The 12,427-nt window shown below is 39.6% G+C and overlaps 1 protein-coding gene across 1 annotated transcript in view; it reads left to right on the top strand.

Annotated features, from left to right (window-relative positions):
• The window catches only part of htr4 (5-hydroxytryptamine receptor 4), a 107,946-nt gene that overhangs the window by 50,729 nt on the left and 44,790 nt on the right, over window positions 1–12,427 (top strand). The window contains exon 4 of the mRNA XM_053631021.1: window positions 977–1,177. Coding sequence (XP_053486996.1) covers window positions 977–1,177 — 201 coding nt within the window. The remainder of the gene's footprint in view (window positions 1–976; window positions 1,178–12,427) is intronic.

The raw sequence follows: 12,427 nt of genomic DNA, 5'->3' as shown, positions 1-12,427 counted from the left end.
AGTGTCTCTGTGATTGACAGGGAAGAGAGACTGTGTAATCCCTCCCTCCCAGAGCACAGCTAGTTTTGCTCCCTTGACTCATGGCTGTGTCATCTCCTGACAATAGGGTGAACGCTTTCTGTTGCATAACTCAGGAGCCCCTAAAATTTATGTTTTCAAATGTTTTCTTTTACTAGTTACTGCATTTGATCTTAATTCAGTCCATACAGAATTTCACATACCTTTTTTTGTGATAGTTTCTGACAAAAATGCTTGATTTTGCTACTTTTTTGTGTGGAAAACTACTTGAATTGGCAAAATTGCATTTGTATGAAATTGTTTTGTAGTCTTTTGCACTGATGTTTGTTGGTAAATGAGACTCATGCTCGACGTTCATTAATTGAAGGGGAGCTTTGGCTGAATGCGTGTTGTGAAGACGTCACACTGCGTCTTGGCCCAAATCTGCGGAATATCTGCGGAATATCTGAAAAATTGCAAGCTCCTGGGAATATTACAGAGTTTTTTTGATTTTGCATTCAGTTCTGCGATCGCAAAATCCTGGAGGTACTGCTAATTAACTAGCATTCGATAAGTAGTTTAACATATCTGAACTTTGACTTTGGCATGTACAGTATGATTCTTTTCTTTCCTGTTGATCAATTCCATTAGAGGTTTTAGTAATTAAATGCATGGACAACCAGCAAGCAATTTTATTCTTATTACACTGTTGTTAAAAATAAAACAATATGCACAAGAAAACGCAGGTTTAAATTAACCTTATTAGTAACGTGCAGCTCAGTCTTCCCCCTGTATTCAGCCTCTGGTGTTTGTTGAAAGGAACATTAATAGGGTATTCATGTGTGCATATTTGATTTTTTTAAGTTTGCCTCCAACTCCTTAAAATATATGAGGTCAATACAGAATAGTAATGTTTGTTTTCTGCAAAAGATTGTAATCTTATCTAAAAGGCTAATATTGAGACTCTGTTTCTTTTTAGGAAAATTAAGACCAATTACTTCATAGTGTCGCTGGCCTTTGCTGACCTGCTGGTATCAGTGCTAGTGATGCCGTTTGGGGCCATCGAGCTAATCCATCAGAACTGGATCTACGGTGAGACGTTCTGCTTGGTACGCACCTCACTGGACGTGCTACTCACCACTGCCTCCATCCTGCACCTGTGCTGCATATCTCTGGACAGGTGGGACACACTCACACATGCATACACATCTCTGTGACCTCCAAGCGCCCTTTGCTTTTTACCAGGCAAACACGGAGAGGCATGTTTAAAGATGCATAATAAGTCTCTCAGGTACTTCCAACTGTTTCTCACAGGACATGAGAATTCCATAATAAGCTGTTGTCATGGCAGTCATGCAGTGTTTACTCAGAAAAGCGTTGGCAAATCAGACTTAAATTTTGTGAAGATATGCGTATGCATGATGTTGCTGTTTCCATGGTGACTTTGGTGTGACTCAAGCTGACTTTGGTGTATTCACCCGCTAAATCAGACCCAACACTGATTAGGAAGCCAATTACAGTCCACATGATACTTTTAGGGAAATCCAAAGGCACATCATTATTGCAGCGCTGAATCCTTTTTTATAATGTAATACATTCATATTTAGACTTAACTCTAATTATAACATTTTTATCTGGGGTCTTTTGATATTTTCTCTCAACATGAAGACATATAAATGGCAGTAAAGTAGGGTATTATTAGAGAAAAAAGGTCCTGTTTTTCTTATTTTGTATTTTTATATATCAGATAATGTGATGTGACACTATGCAATTGTAAAATAAATAAATAAATCAATTCTTTTTATAAAGGTAGTGGAAGTATATAAATACATTATTAAAACGTGTAAATAGGGGTTAAATGTACCACTATAAGGCTAATACAGAGATAAATAAAACATGGGCAAAGGATAAGGATAACAAGGTAAACCAGATGAGTAAAGTGAACCAGATGTGTGTATTAGTCACAGAGTGTGGCTGTTTTTGCTTGGCATGCCAGTGAGCCATAATATTACTTAAATATTCATACTCTAGTGTGCACTGTACATTTTTTATAAAACCTTATATACATAAATGTGATAAACTTAGTTATGAACAATATTTTTTATTTTTTCTAAGGTATAGCATTCCCATTGATCACTACATACACTCACTGACCACTTTATCAGGAACCCTGTACACTTGCTGATTCACGCAACCAAAATTCACATTCCTGTTTTTGGTTGACAGGAGTGGAACTCAGTGTGATCTTCTGCTATTATGACTCATCTGCCTCAAGGTTTAATGTATTGTGCATTTTAAGGTGCTGTTCTGCTCACCACAGTTGTTAGGAGTGGTATATAAGTTACTGTAGAGTTCTCAGCTTAAACCAATCTGGCAATTCTCCTCTGACCTCACTCATCAACAAGACGTTTATGCTGGCAGAACTGCCGCTCAATCAATGTCACACTACTCTATGTAAAGTCTAGAGACTGTTGTGCATGAAAATACCAGGAGATCAGCAAACATCAACCTCAAATATCTGGCACCAGGGTTAAAGTCTCTAAAATCACATTTTTCCTGAAGCTGAAGCTCTTGACCTGCATCTGCATGATTTTATTCTTTGTGCTGCTGCCTCTTGATTGGCTGATTGGATAATTGCAGATTGAGCAGGTGTTCCTAATACAGTGTAAGAATTTTGGCTGACTGCATTACTACCAAACAAATATTGTTTGATGGGTTGAAAGAAGATTTTTCTTGTCGGTTTTGTTCCCTAACCTAACCACCTACACTGAAAAAAATGAATTAACTGAATTTTCTTAATTCAGATGTATACATTGGTTCCACGTGAATGAATATGTATTAACAAAATTAGTTTTTTGTGATTTGATTGTGTATTTTCAAAGCCCTGGAATAAAAATTAAGTCATTCCCTCTACATAATTCAAACTTGTAAGTTAGATACTTATTTAAATGAAATTTAGTATAAGCAGTAAAATCATGTTTTGAAGAGAAACTAAATATTTTTTATGTAAACTTTACAATATTTTCTCCTAAATCTGATTGACCACATATTCCCTTTTTTAAGTGTATAGTTATCCTTTACTTAATGTGCAGCAAATAATAAAAATATAATGCAGGACTGGGTTGCATTTTTACTATTTTATACTGAAGTGAGGTGGCATAAAAAGTGAGCATCCACAAACTGGATTGTAAGAAAGATGAGGTCCCTTATATCATCAGATTTTGAAGGTTCCAGCCTCTGTTGCGTTGCTCCTCCAACATTAGTGCAGGAGTGTTCATTTATGATAATGAAAACAGAGTACCAAACAAAGTTAGCAATTCACTAGTGTTAACCAGCAAATTACATTTTGGCTGGTAGCAAAATTAGAGCCTTATGTCACAGTCTAAATTTAAGCCTAAGGCTATATAGTTTTATAGTTATATAAAACTGCTCATGATTAAAAACATTCCAACTCATGATTATAATAGTTTGCATGTACAGCTCTCAGTAGGACTGGTCTTTACTGAGGATATTTTAATTAATCATTATCACTGCTTTATCAAACAGAAATTTAGAAATGACAAGTCTGGACATCTTGCAGCAGTACGAAGTCATTTTTTCATTTCGCGTCTAGTGTGCTGGAGTGCCAAATCAATACAATATGAACTGTTGCACAAGTTCCTGGTAGCTCTTGATGATGAAGCACTAGCATCACGTCCACATCCACAAACAGACGCACACTTCTCACAAACAGAAGAAACATTGTGTTACTCGTTAAGTTTAATAAGTTCAGACAAGTGAAGTACAAGAAGTACATTACTCATGTCAAATTCCTGTCAAATTTCCTGCCTTTGAAAACCGGCATACAAACTAAATTATTATCGGTTTATTTCTTCATTATCTGTAAGACATTATGGCATTTTTCTTATTTCTTCAATTTAGGTAGACTACAATGGACTAGTACGTAAATACAGTAAATGAACAGGTGATGCTTTTAAAGAATTAAATGAAATCGAAGAAAAAAATGAACACCAGCATGACAGGAGATGTCTTTTTCCAAATGTACAGTGCTCTTTAGTGCTTTCCAATAAGAGTACCTTTTTTGTGCTCAGGTTCGTTGAATCAGTTTGTCTAAGCTTCCCGAGTGCGCATTCATCTGTTATCTATTATACGCTAGAACATTTAATCTAGCAGCCTTTTTTCTGTAGAAATAAACAGCCTGGCATGAATGATAGAGGAGGAAGGATTAAGCATTAATACATTTCTGGAATGTAAGCTTCTTATCTGACCCAGGTATGTTGTAAAGCACCATTACAGTGAAACACCACTGCTCTTTTTCATTCAAGTTTTACCAGTTTAGCTGTGACTGGTGTTTGAGAGAGAGCACTAGGGAGCCTTTGAGCGCACAGCTCGTCTAGCTTGCATCTTTCATAGCCTGCAGTTACAGAGATCTTTTAAAAATCCAGGTCACAAGGGCAGAAAAAGAAAAGAAATAGGTTTGATGTTAATAATCCACCAAGTGTCTGACCCCATTTCTGGTTCTCTTTCTCCCCATTTCTTTTTTTTCTCTCCATTTTGTTTTTGTCTCTCATGTTTGTAAGATTAGCCTAAAGATGGTTGTTGAATAAAAGTGACAGAGCAGCAAATGGTTTATTATAGTCCTCCATTCTAGGAGGAAAAAACTTGACAGAGCCTTGACAGTCCATGTCCTTTACTTTGTGTGTATGACTGTGCCCAACTTTGTACATTTATACCAGCAAACATTCTTGGAGTTTTTGTAATGGGAGTTATGTTTGCCAGCATCAGAAGGTTTGGAAGAATTTCCTGAAAGCTCAGCAGCCGCTGGCTGGTAATTGCTGTCATGAATCTTGTATCAGGTATTTTTGGCTATTTTGCAAGTCAAGTGACAGTAGGCACTATGGGATTGGAACAAGAGTATCTTCTGTTTCTCTCACTGGGCACGTTATATAAGGCATTTTCATAATTTTGCAAGTCACTTACTAGAGTGAGTGTACACACTAAGGGATAACAATATGTGTCCTTCAGACAGCCATTTAACACCAACTTTCTTATTAAGCATATCATTACATTTGAGTGTGTGTGAAATACGTGTGAAATTCTTAGCAGCAGCTTATTCTCTAATTGACCCCTGGAGCTCAGGTTGTTATCTGCCTCCTTTCATGTCTCACATGAGCACAATACAGAAATGTGCTTTAATGTGTCTTCTGTTCTTCTCTCACTCTACCTGCCTATCCAAAGACAAAGACTATTTTTAGAATTAGCTAACTAGTGGCATTTGACTGACAATGACTAGGCTGATTCAGAATATTCAGTGCTGCAATAATATTCAGTCTTGCAGTGCTGTCATCTCCCACACTGCAAAAGTCATTAATACGCTATCTGAGTCAAAAATATCATTCACAAAAAATTATCAGAAAGTGAGTTGGCTCATGTGCCAAACCGCTTTTAATCATTTCTTAAAGTCGCAAACAGTCAGTAAAAGAAATCAAAAATCAATTTATATTACTCCTCCATTATTTTCAACTTCTCACTGTTGTCTACCCCAGCACATATTTAGTCAATTATTTAGTGCCTGTTTTACTCATTCAACATTTCCTAATCTCCTCTCCTCTTATATAATAAATAAATTAGGAAATGTGTAAATTAGGAAATAAACAAATGACTAAACTAGTTGAAATAAGAAATAGGAAAAGTGAGAAGTTCAGATAAGGTAAATGATAAATACAGGAGTATACAATCATTGTTATTTATTTTATTTTTTAACTCAATCATTTAAAGCTTCTGGTAATAATTTACAAAGCTAACTGTAAAATTGTTGACACATTAGTCACTTTTGGGGAGAAATTTTGCATTATAATGTATTTTAGTTACTTAGTTAATGGAATATCTGTGAAAATTAATTCATGGATTTATGCATTTAATTTTATTAATTTATGGATTTTAATAGTTCAGCATAGTTGATTTAGATTACATTGTAGTTCAAGTACATGCCATTACATATTACAAACTGCAATGGAGGTGTTAAGTAGAGCTTTTTATAAGTTTGATGAAGAGTCATTGTGTTTGTGTTTGTTTTATTTTATGTATTTGGGTCCACTAGCACATATGCTGGTGCTGGGAAAAGCATACAGACACAGTAGAATCTTTTAAAAAGCAGTTAATTACAGAAATGTTTTACTTATTCACAGGAGGTGTCACCTCAAACAGTTCATGTTTCAGATTTAAAGTAATTAATATACTTTTTGTGACAGACTTACCTAATTTCCTTTCTTTCTTTCTTCTTTCAGACTGTTATTTTGTTTTGCAGTATTGACTAAAATCTTCTGCGAACCACAGGGTTTAAATAACTATAAATATTTAACAGTACAAAACACTGATGGCCTAAGTATCGATTTTCACACTAATCTTGTGTGCACTAGAATAGGTTTTCTAGCAGGTTTCTAGCATTTGTGTTAGTGCAGATTTAGTATGTCAAGTATGTGTCCGTAGGTGATGAAGAAGATAAATTAGTCAGTATTTTGTAAATGTTTTTTGTACTACTGAAAATCCACATCTACAAAATGGACTGCTACAGAATATAAAATATATGTTCAATCATCATGCATTTATATGACCATCATAAGGAAATGTATTCACCCAGGTGTATATTACAGACCACAACTTCCTTCCTGGGACATATGTTGTCCTCCTGGAATTCTGCAATCATCCCCATAGACTTTATAGAAAGCCTATAATTGAGGTACCTTGGTATTTCTACTTTAATGAGGTGTGGAAGCAACTGTATGAACATTAGCACTTTGGAAAGCTGGTGCACTTAAAGAATAAAACCTCACTTGAAATAGCTGCACTTATAACTTAAAAATGGCAACAATCAGTCTCTAATGTAATTGTCTCCTGATTCTGCTGCTTCACATTGCCTTAAAAGCAGGTGAACAGGTGAGCAGAGATGTTCTTAAGAGTTTTATTTTTAGAAGTAGCATAAAGGAGGCAGACATGCATTAGGGCCCTCTGCTTATGTTCTCTCCACAACTGTATAGCTCAATGGAATAGTCATTATTGCTCACTTCACTCCCACGGCTCAGACGTATGCTTTTCATTTGACTGCAGGACTTCTCTTCACAGTGAGCTGTTGTTCTGTGCCAAGCAAGCTTGGTGCTGACTTGTTTATGCAACCATTTATGATAGCATTTCCAGCCTTTATTGAGGTATCCACAGGAAAGCTCAAATGCACAACCAATTGCTCCTACATGAAAACTGACCAGGCTAGTTCAGTGTAAAAACTCACAAATCTGTTATATATAACTATTTACATACACCGATCAGCCATAACATTGAAACCACCTACCTAATATTGTGTAGGTCCCCATTGTGCTGCCAAAACAGCTCTGACCTGTCAAGGCATGAACTCCACAAGACCTCTGAAGGTGGCATCAGGTTAGCATCAGATCCTTTAAGTCCTGTAAGTTCTGAGGTGGGGTCTCTATGGATCAGGCTTGTTTGACCAGCATATCCCACAGATGCACAATTGGATTGAATCTGGGGAATTTGGAGGCCAAGTCAACAAATGGCTTCCAAGATGGCGGCGCGGTAGCATGCAGCGGCCACTTCGGGTCCACTAATATGGTGCATGTTATGTGTAGCCTACACCAATTTGGAAACATTTTAAACAGATGTACATTGGAAGCACTGGTGTACATGTTTACCATTGCCAAATTCTGCTAAACATTGGAGAACAAAGCTCAGGAGGAATAAACGATGGACTGCGAGATGAGCTACTACACGAACCAGGCCCTGGGACTGTGGTATCGCCTGATGCTGCTGGCCGGAAGAGAGGGTGTCAGAAACAGTGTGCGAGGCAGTAGAAGCGCGGAAAGCCAGCCGGCAGCCGTGCGAGGCTAAAGGCTAATCCAAGTCGTCCGGCTCTACCATCCATTCTCCTCTCCACTGTTCGATCTCTTGACAATAAACTGGACCTACTCAAACTACAGCTAAATACCCAGCGTGAAATCAGGGAATGCTGCGTTTTCATTTTTACGGAAACATGGCTCAACGACAGCATTCTGGACACAGCCGTTCAGCTAGCTGGACTAACCGCACATCACGCCGAAAGGATAGCATCACTGTCCAGACTCGCAGTGGTGCTCTATGTGTTTACATAAACAACGAATGGTGCAGGAATGCCGTTGTGGTTTCAAGCTACTGTTCGTTGCTGGTGGAGTTTATGACTGTGAAATGCCAACCATATTATCTGCCCAGAGAGTTTACCACCGTGCTCATTGTCACAGTGTACATTCCACCCGGCGCTAATGCAAGCCCTAAGTGAACTCTACAGGGCTATCAGTAACCTACAGACAGCGCACCCTGATGGATTTTTCATTGTTGCCGGAGATTTTAACCATGTGAATCTGAAATCACTGCCATCAAAATTCCACCAGCATGTTGCTTTTGCAACCCGTGGTACAAACACTTTACACCAACATTCATGGTGCTTACAAGGCTGCACCCTGACCCCACCACATGCTAATTATGCTAGTTATGCTAATCCAAGCATACAGACCACTCCTGCAATGTGCCAAACCGGTTCTGAAACAGGTGAGAACCTGGTCTAGGGGAGCCATCTCAGCACTTAATTACTGTTTTGAGCACACAGACTGGAATATGTTAGGAGAGGCTGCTACATACCACAACAACAAAGACTTGGAGGAATACACAGCTTCAGTGACTAGCTACATCAGCAAGTGCATAGATGACTACACCACATGTGCAAACCAGAAACTGTGGATGACTACTGAAGTGTGCTCACTGTTGAAAACCCGAGACTCTGCCTTCAAGTCTTATGACAAGACAGCCCTCAGCACAGCAAGGGTCAATCTGTCCCGGGCAATCAGAGATGCAAAACGCAACTACACAGAAAGAATCCACAGTCATTTCACAAACACCAAAGACACAAGGGGTATGTGGCAAGGCATTCAGGTCATCACAGAATACAAAGCTACGCCACCTGTCTGTGATGATGACCCCTCACTCCCAGATGCCCTAAACAATTTCTGTGCACCCCAGTCTGTCAGGGTCAGCAACTGCACCTCCAGCACCACCACACTGAACACCATCACCCCCAGGGCTGTGTACTCAGTGCACTGCTGTTTACCCTGCTGACTTAGGACTGTGCTGCAAAATTCAGTTCTAATCACATCAAGTTTGCTGATGACACTACTGTTGTGGGCCTCAACCACAACAATTATGAGTCAGCTCGCAGAGTGGTGTAAAGACAACAATCTATCTCTTAATGTTTATAAGACTAAAGAGATGATTGTTGACTTCAGGAGACCACTCACCATTGCACATCAATGGAACAACTGTGGAGAGAGTCAAAAGCTCCAATTTTCTTGGTGTGCACATGACTGAGGACCCCTACTGGACACTCAATACCACCTTCCTAGTCAAGAAGGCCCAGCAGCGTGGTGGCCACTTCCTGCAGAGGTTGAAGAGAGCCAAACTTCCCCCTCCCTCCTATAGAGGGACAGTAGAGAGCGTCCTGACCAGCTGTCTCACTGTATGGTACGGGAATTGCACAGCATCCGACCGCAAGACCCTACAGTGAATTTTGAGGACATCTGAATAGATCAGCAGTGTTTCTCTACCCACCATCGGCACCTCTATCAACAACCGCTGCATCCACAAAGCCACCAGTATTGCGGATGACCCTTCTCACCATTTTCATGGACTATTCACCCTCCTGCCATCTAGCAGAAGGTACAGGAACAGCCGTGCTACCACCAGCAGACTCTGCAACAGTTTCTTCCCTGAAGCAGTTAGATTGCTCAATCCCCTGCTGCCTCCCAACGCTCACCTGGGCTAGTCAAACACCTACCCCAGTAAGACTCAGTTTTACTGCACACTGCACTTTACACAGCTGCATCAGTCACTTTATACTATGGAACTAATTTTTGCTGCCAGTATTGCTGCGATACTTGTGCTGTTACATTACACAATAGCTTATGGTTTACAGTCCATGTTCTGTGTATTTATTGTCCTGTCTATTTACTGTCCTGTGTATTTATTGTTTTGCACTCGTCTCACACTGTTGTGTATTTGCACTTTATGTAGTCTTGCATACTGTTCTGTGTTGCACCAGGGTCCTGAAGAAATATAATTTCATTCCAATGTATAAAAGCTGTATAGAGGAATGACAGTAAATTCCCACTTGACTTGACTTGACTTGACTTGACTTTGTCATGTTCCTGAAACCATTCCTGAACAATTTTTGCTGTGTGGCAGGGCGCATTATCCTGCTGAAAGAGGCCACTGCCATTAGGGAATACTGCTGCCATGAAGGGGTGTAATTGGTCTGCAACAATATTTAGGTAGGTGGAACATGTCAAAGTAACATCCACATGAATGCCAGGACCTAAGGTTTCCCAGCAGAACATCTCCCAGAACATCACACTGCTGCTGCCGGCTTGCCTTCTTCCCATAGTGCATCCTGGTGCCATCCCTTCCCCAGGTAATCGACACATATGTACCAGGCCGTCCATGTGATGTAAAAGAACTCAGACAAGGCCACCTTCTTCCATTGCTTCATGGTCCAGTTCTGATGCTCACGTGCCCATTATAGGCTCTTTTGGTGGTGGACAGGGGTCAGCATAGGCACTCAGACATGTCTGAGGCTACACAGCCTCATACACAGCTAGATGCAATTCACTTTGTGTTCTGACACCTTTCTATTATAGCCACTATTAACTTTTTCTGCAATTTGTGCTACAGTAGCTTTTCTGTGGGATCAGACCACTGTTTGTCCTTCCTTGGTCCACTTTTGGTAGGTTCTAACCACTGTATACCAGGAACACGACACAAGACCTGCCGTTTTGTAGATGCTCTGACCCAGTTGTCTAGCCATCACAATTTGGCCCTTGTCAAAGTCACTTGTCAAGTCTGCTTCCAACACATCAACTTTGAGACCTGACAGTTCACTTGCTGTCTTATATATCCCTCACGTTGGCAGGTGCCATTGTAACGACATAATCAGTGTTATTCACTGCACCTGTGAGTGATTTTAATGTTATGGCTGATAGGTGTATGTTAGTCGTTCAGGTAATGATTCACATACAGTATAATGTAGTCCATCGGTTTTTGCTGTTTTTAGTTAGTCATGAAGCTAAGATCATTAGCAAACCTCAGCTATTACCAGCAGTTTAATTTCACTGCTGTTTTTGTACTTAGTCTGATACCTGCTACTTCTGACAGCTTCCCTCTAGCAATCCTGCTTTTGCCGTGAGACATTCAGCAGGCTTCAAGTAACACAGCGCAGTCCACAAGGCGCTGGTACATGCAGAGAGACTAATGTGTGGGTCGTGTTTCTGATGGCCTGCTGTTAAACACTTGCCCCTGTTGCACTCATTCAAACTGCCAACCACACAAATTTGTCACAACAGAATGATGCATGATTTTTGGTCCTATTTTTTTATTATTATTTTTTTTAAGAAGAAGAAGAACCATTTTGCATTTTAACATAGAGTATGCTGCTACAACTTATAACTCAAAAATAAAGAGTTAAAAAGAGCAGCCTTTTGAATCTAAAATGATTGACAGTTTGATAGTTGCTTTTTATTCTCCAATAATAACTGATACCCTGGAAGCCCCACCCCTCTCAACTCCTCACAGCTTTTCTGCCCTCACTTTCTCCATTTTAAAATGGAGAATGTCTTCAGTTCATTAATGTGAAATAAACTCTATCAATGTATGTTTGAATTAGCTAACATTAGATAAGTATATAATTAACATAAGATAACTATATTTATTAAAGAAGGCACAAAAATATGAACATGACTACACCCAGTGGTTACTGTAAAACCCAGTTTCTACTTTATGCGACTGATTTGTGAAAGGACTACATCGGTATAGCATTGTTCTGCTTCAGGGTGTTAGCAGCAGTGAATTAGTCAAGCAAGACAGTCTCAGGTTGGTTAAGGAATTAAAAAAGTGACTCATCTGGCCATTACAGAGATTCGAGAGGATAATGAAAGCCTGCTTCACCACGAGGCACAGTGTCACAGTGATGAGAAATGGTTTATAGTAGAACATAGGCCTCTTTGCCTGTGTTAAATGTGTTGTAATGAGTATGTGTCAGGGGTAGATAAACAGGAACCCCTACACATGCATGGGCGACAGTGCTGACAGAACTGGGTCAAAGGAGAGAGAGCAGGTTAGAGATGGATAGATAATCATCATTTCTTCCTGAAGGACCACTGGGAACACTGTCCATCATGACACCGAAATCTCGCTTATTTGTTTCCTCTCTTAACTGACCGGTGATACAGTCTCAACGACCTCAAGCTGCTCATCATTCTGTAGCCTCAGAGCAGCTAAGAGCAGAATGTAGGTACCTGAAGATCTAGACTGTGCAGCGGTGGACAGATCATCAAGTCATTAG

This window comes from Ictalurus furcatus, chromosome 8, assembly GCF_023375685.1.
Source record: "Ictalurus furcatus strain D&B chromosome 8, Billie_1.0, whole genome shotgun sequence".
Classification (NCBI taxonomy): Eukaryota; Metazoa; Chordata; class Actinopteri; order Siluriformes; family Ictaluridae; genus Ictalurus; species Ictalurus furcatus.
Note: the sequence above shows the minus strand (reverse complement) of the source record. Positions and strands in the feature narration are given on the sequence as shown.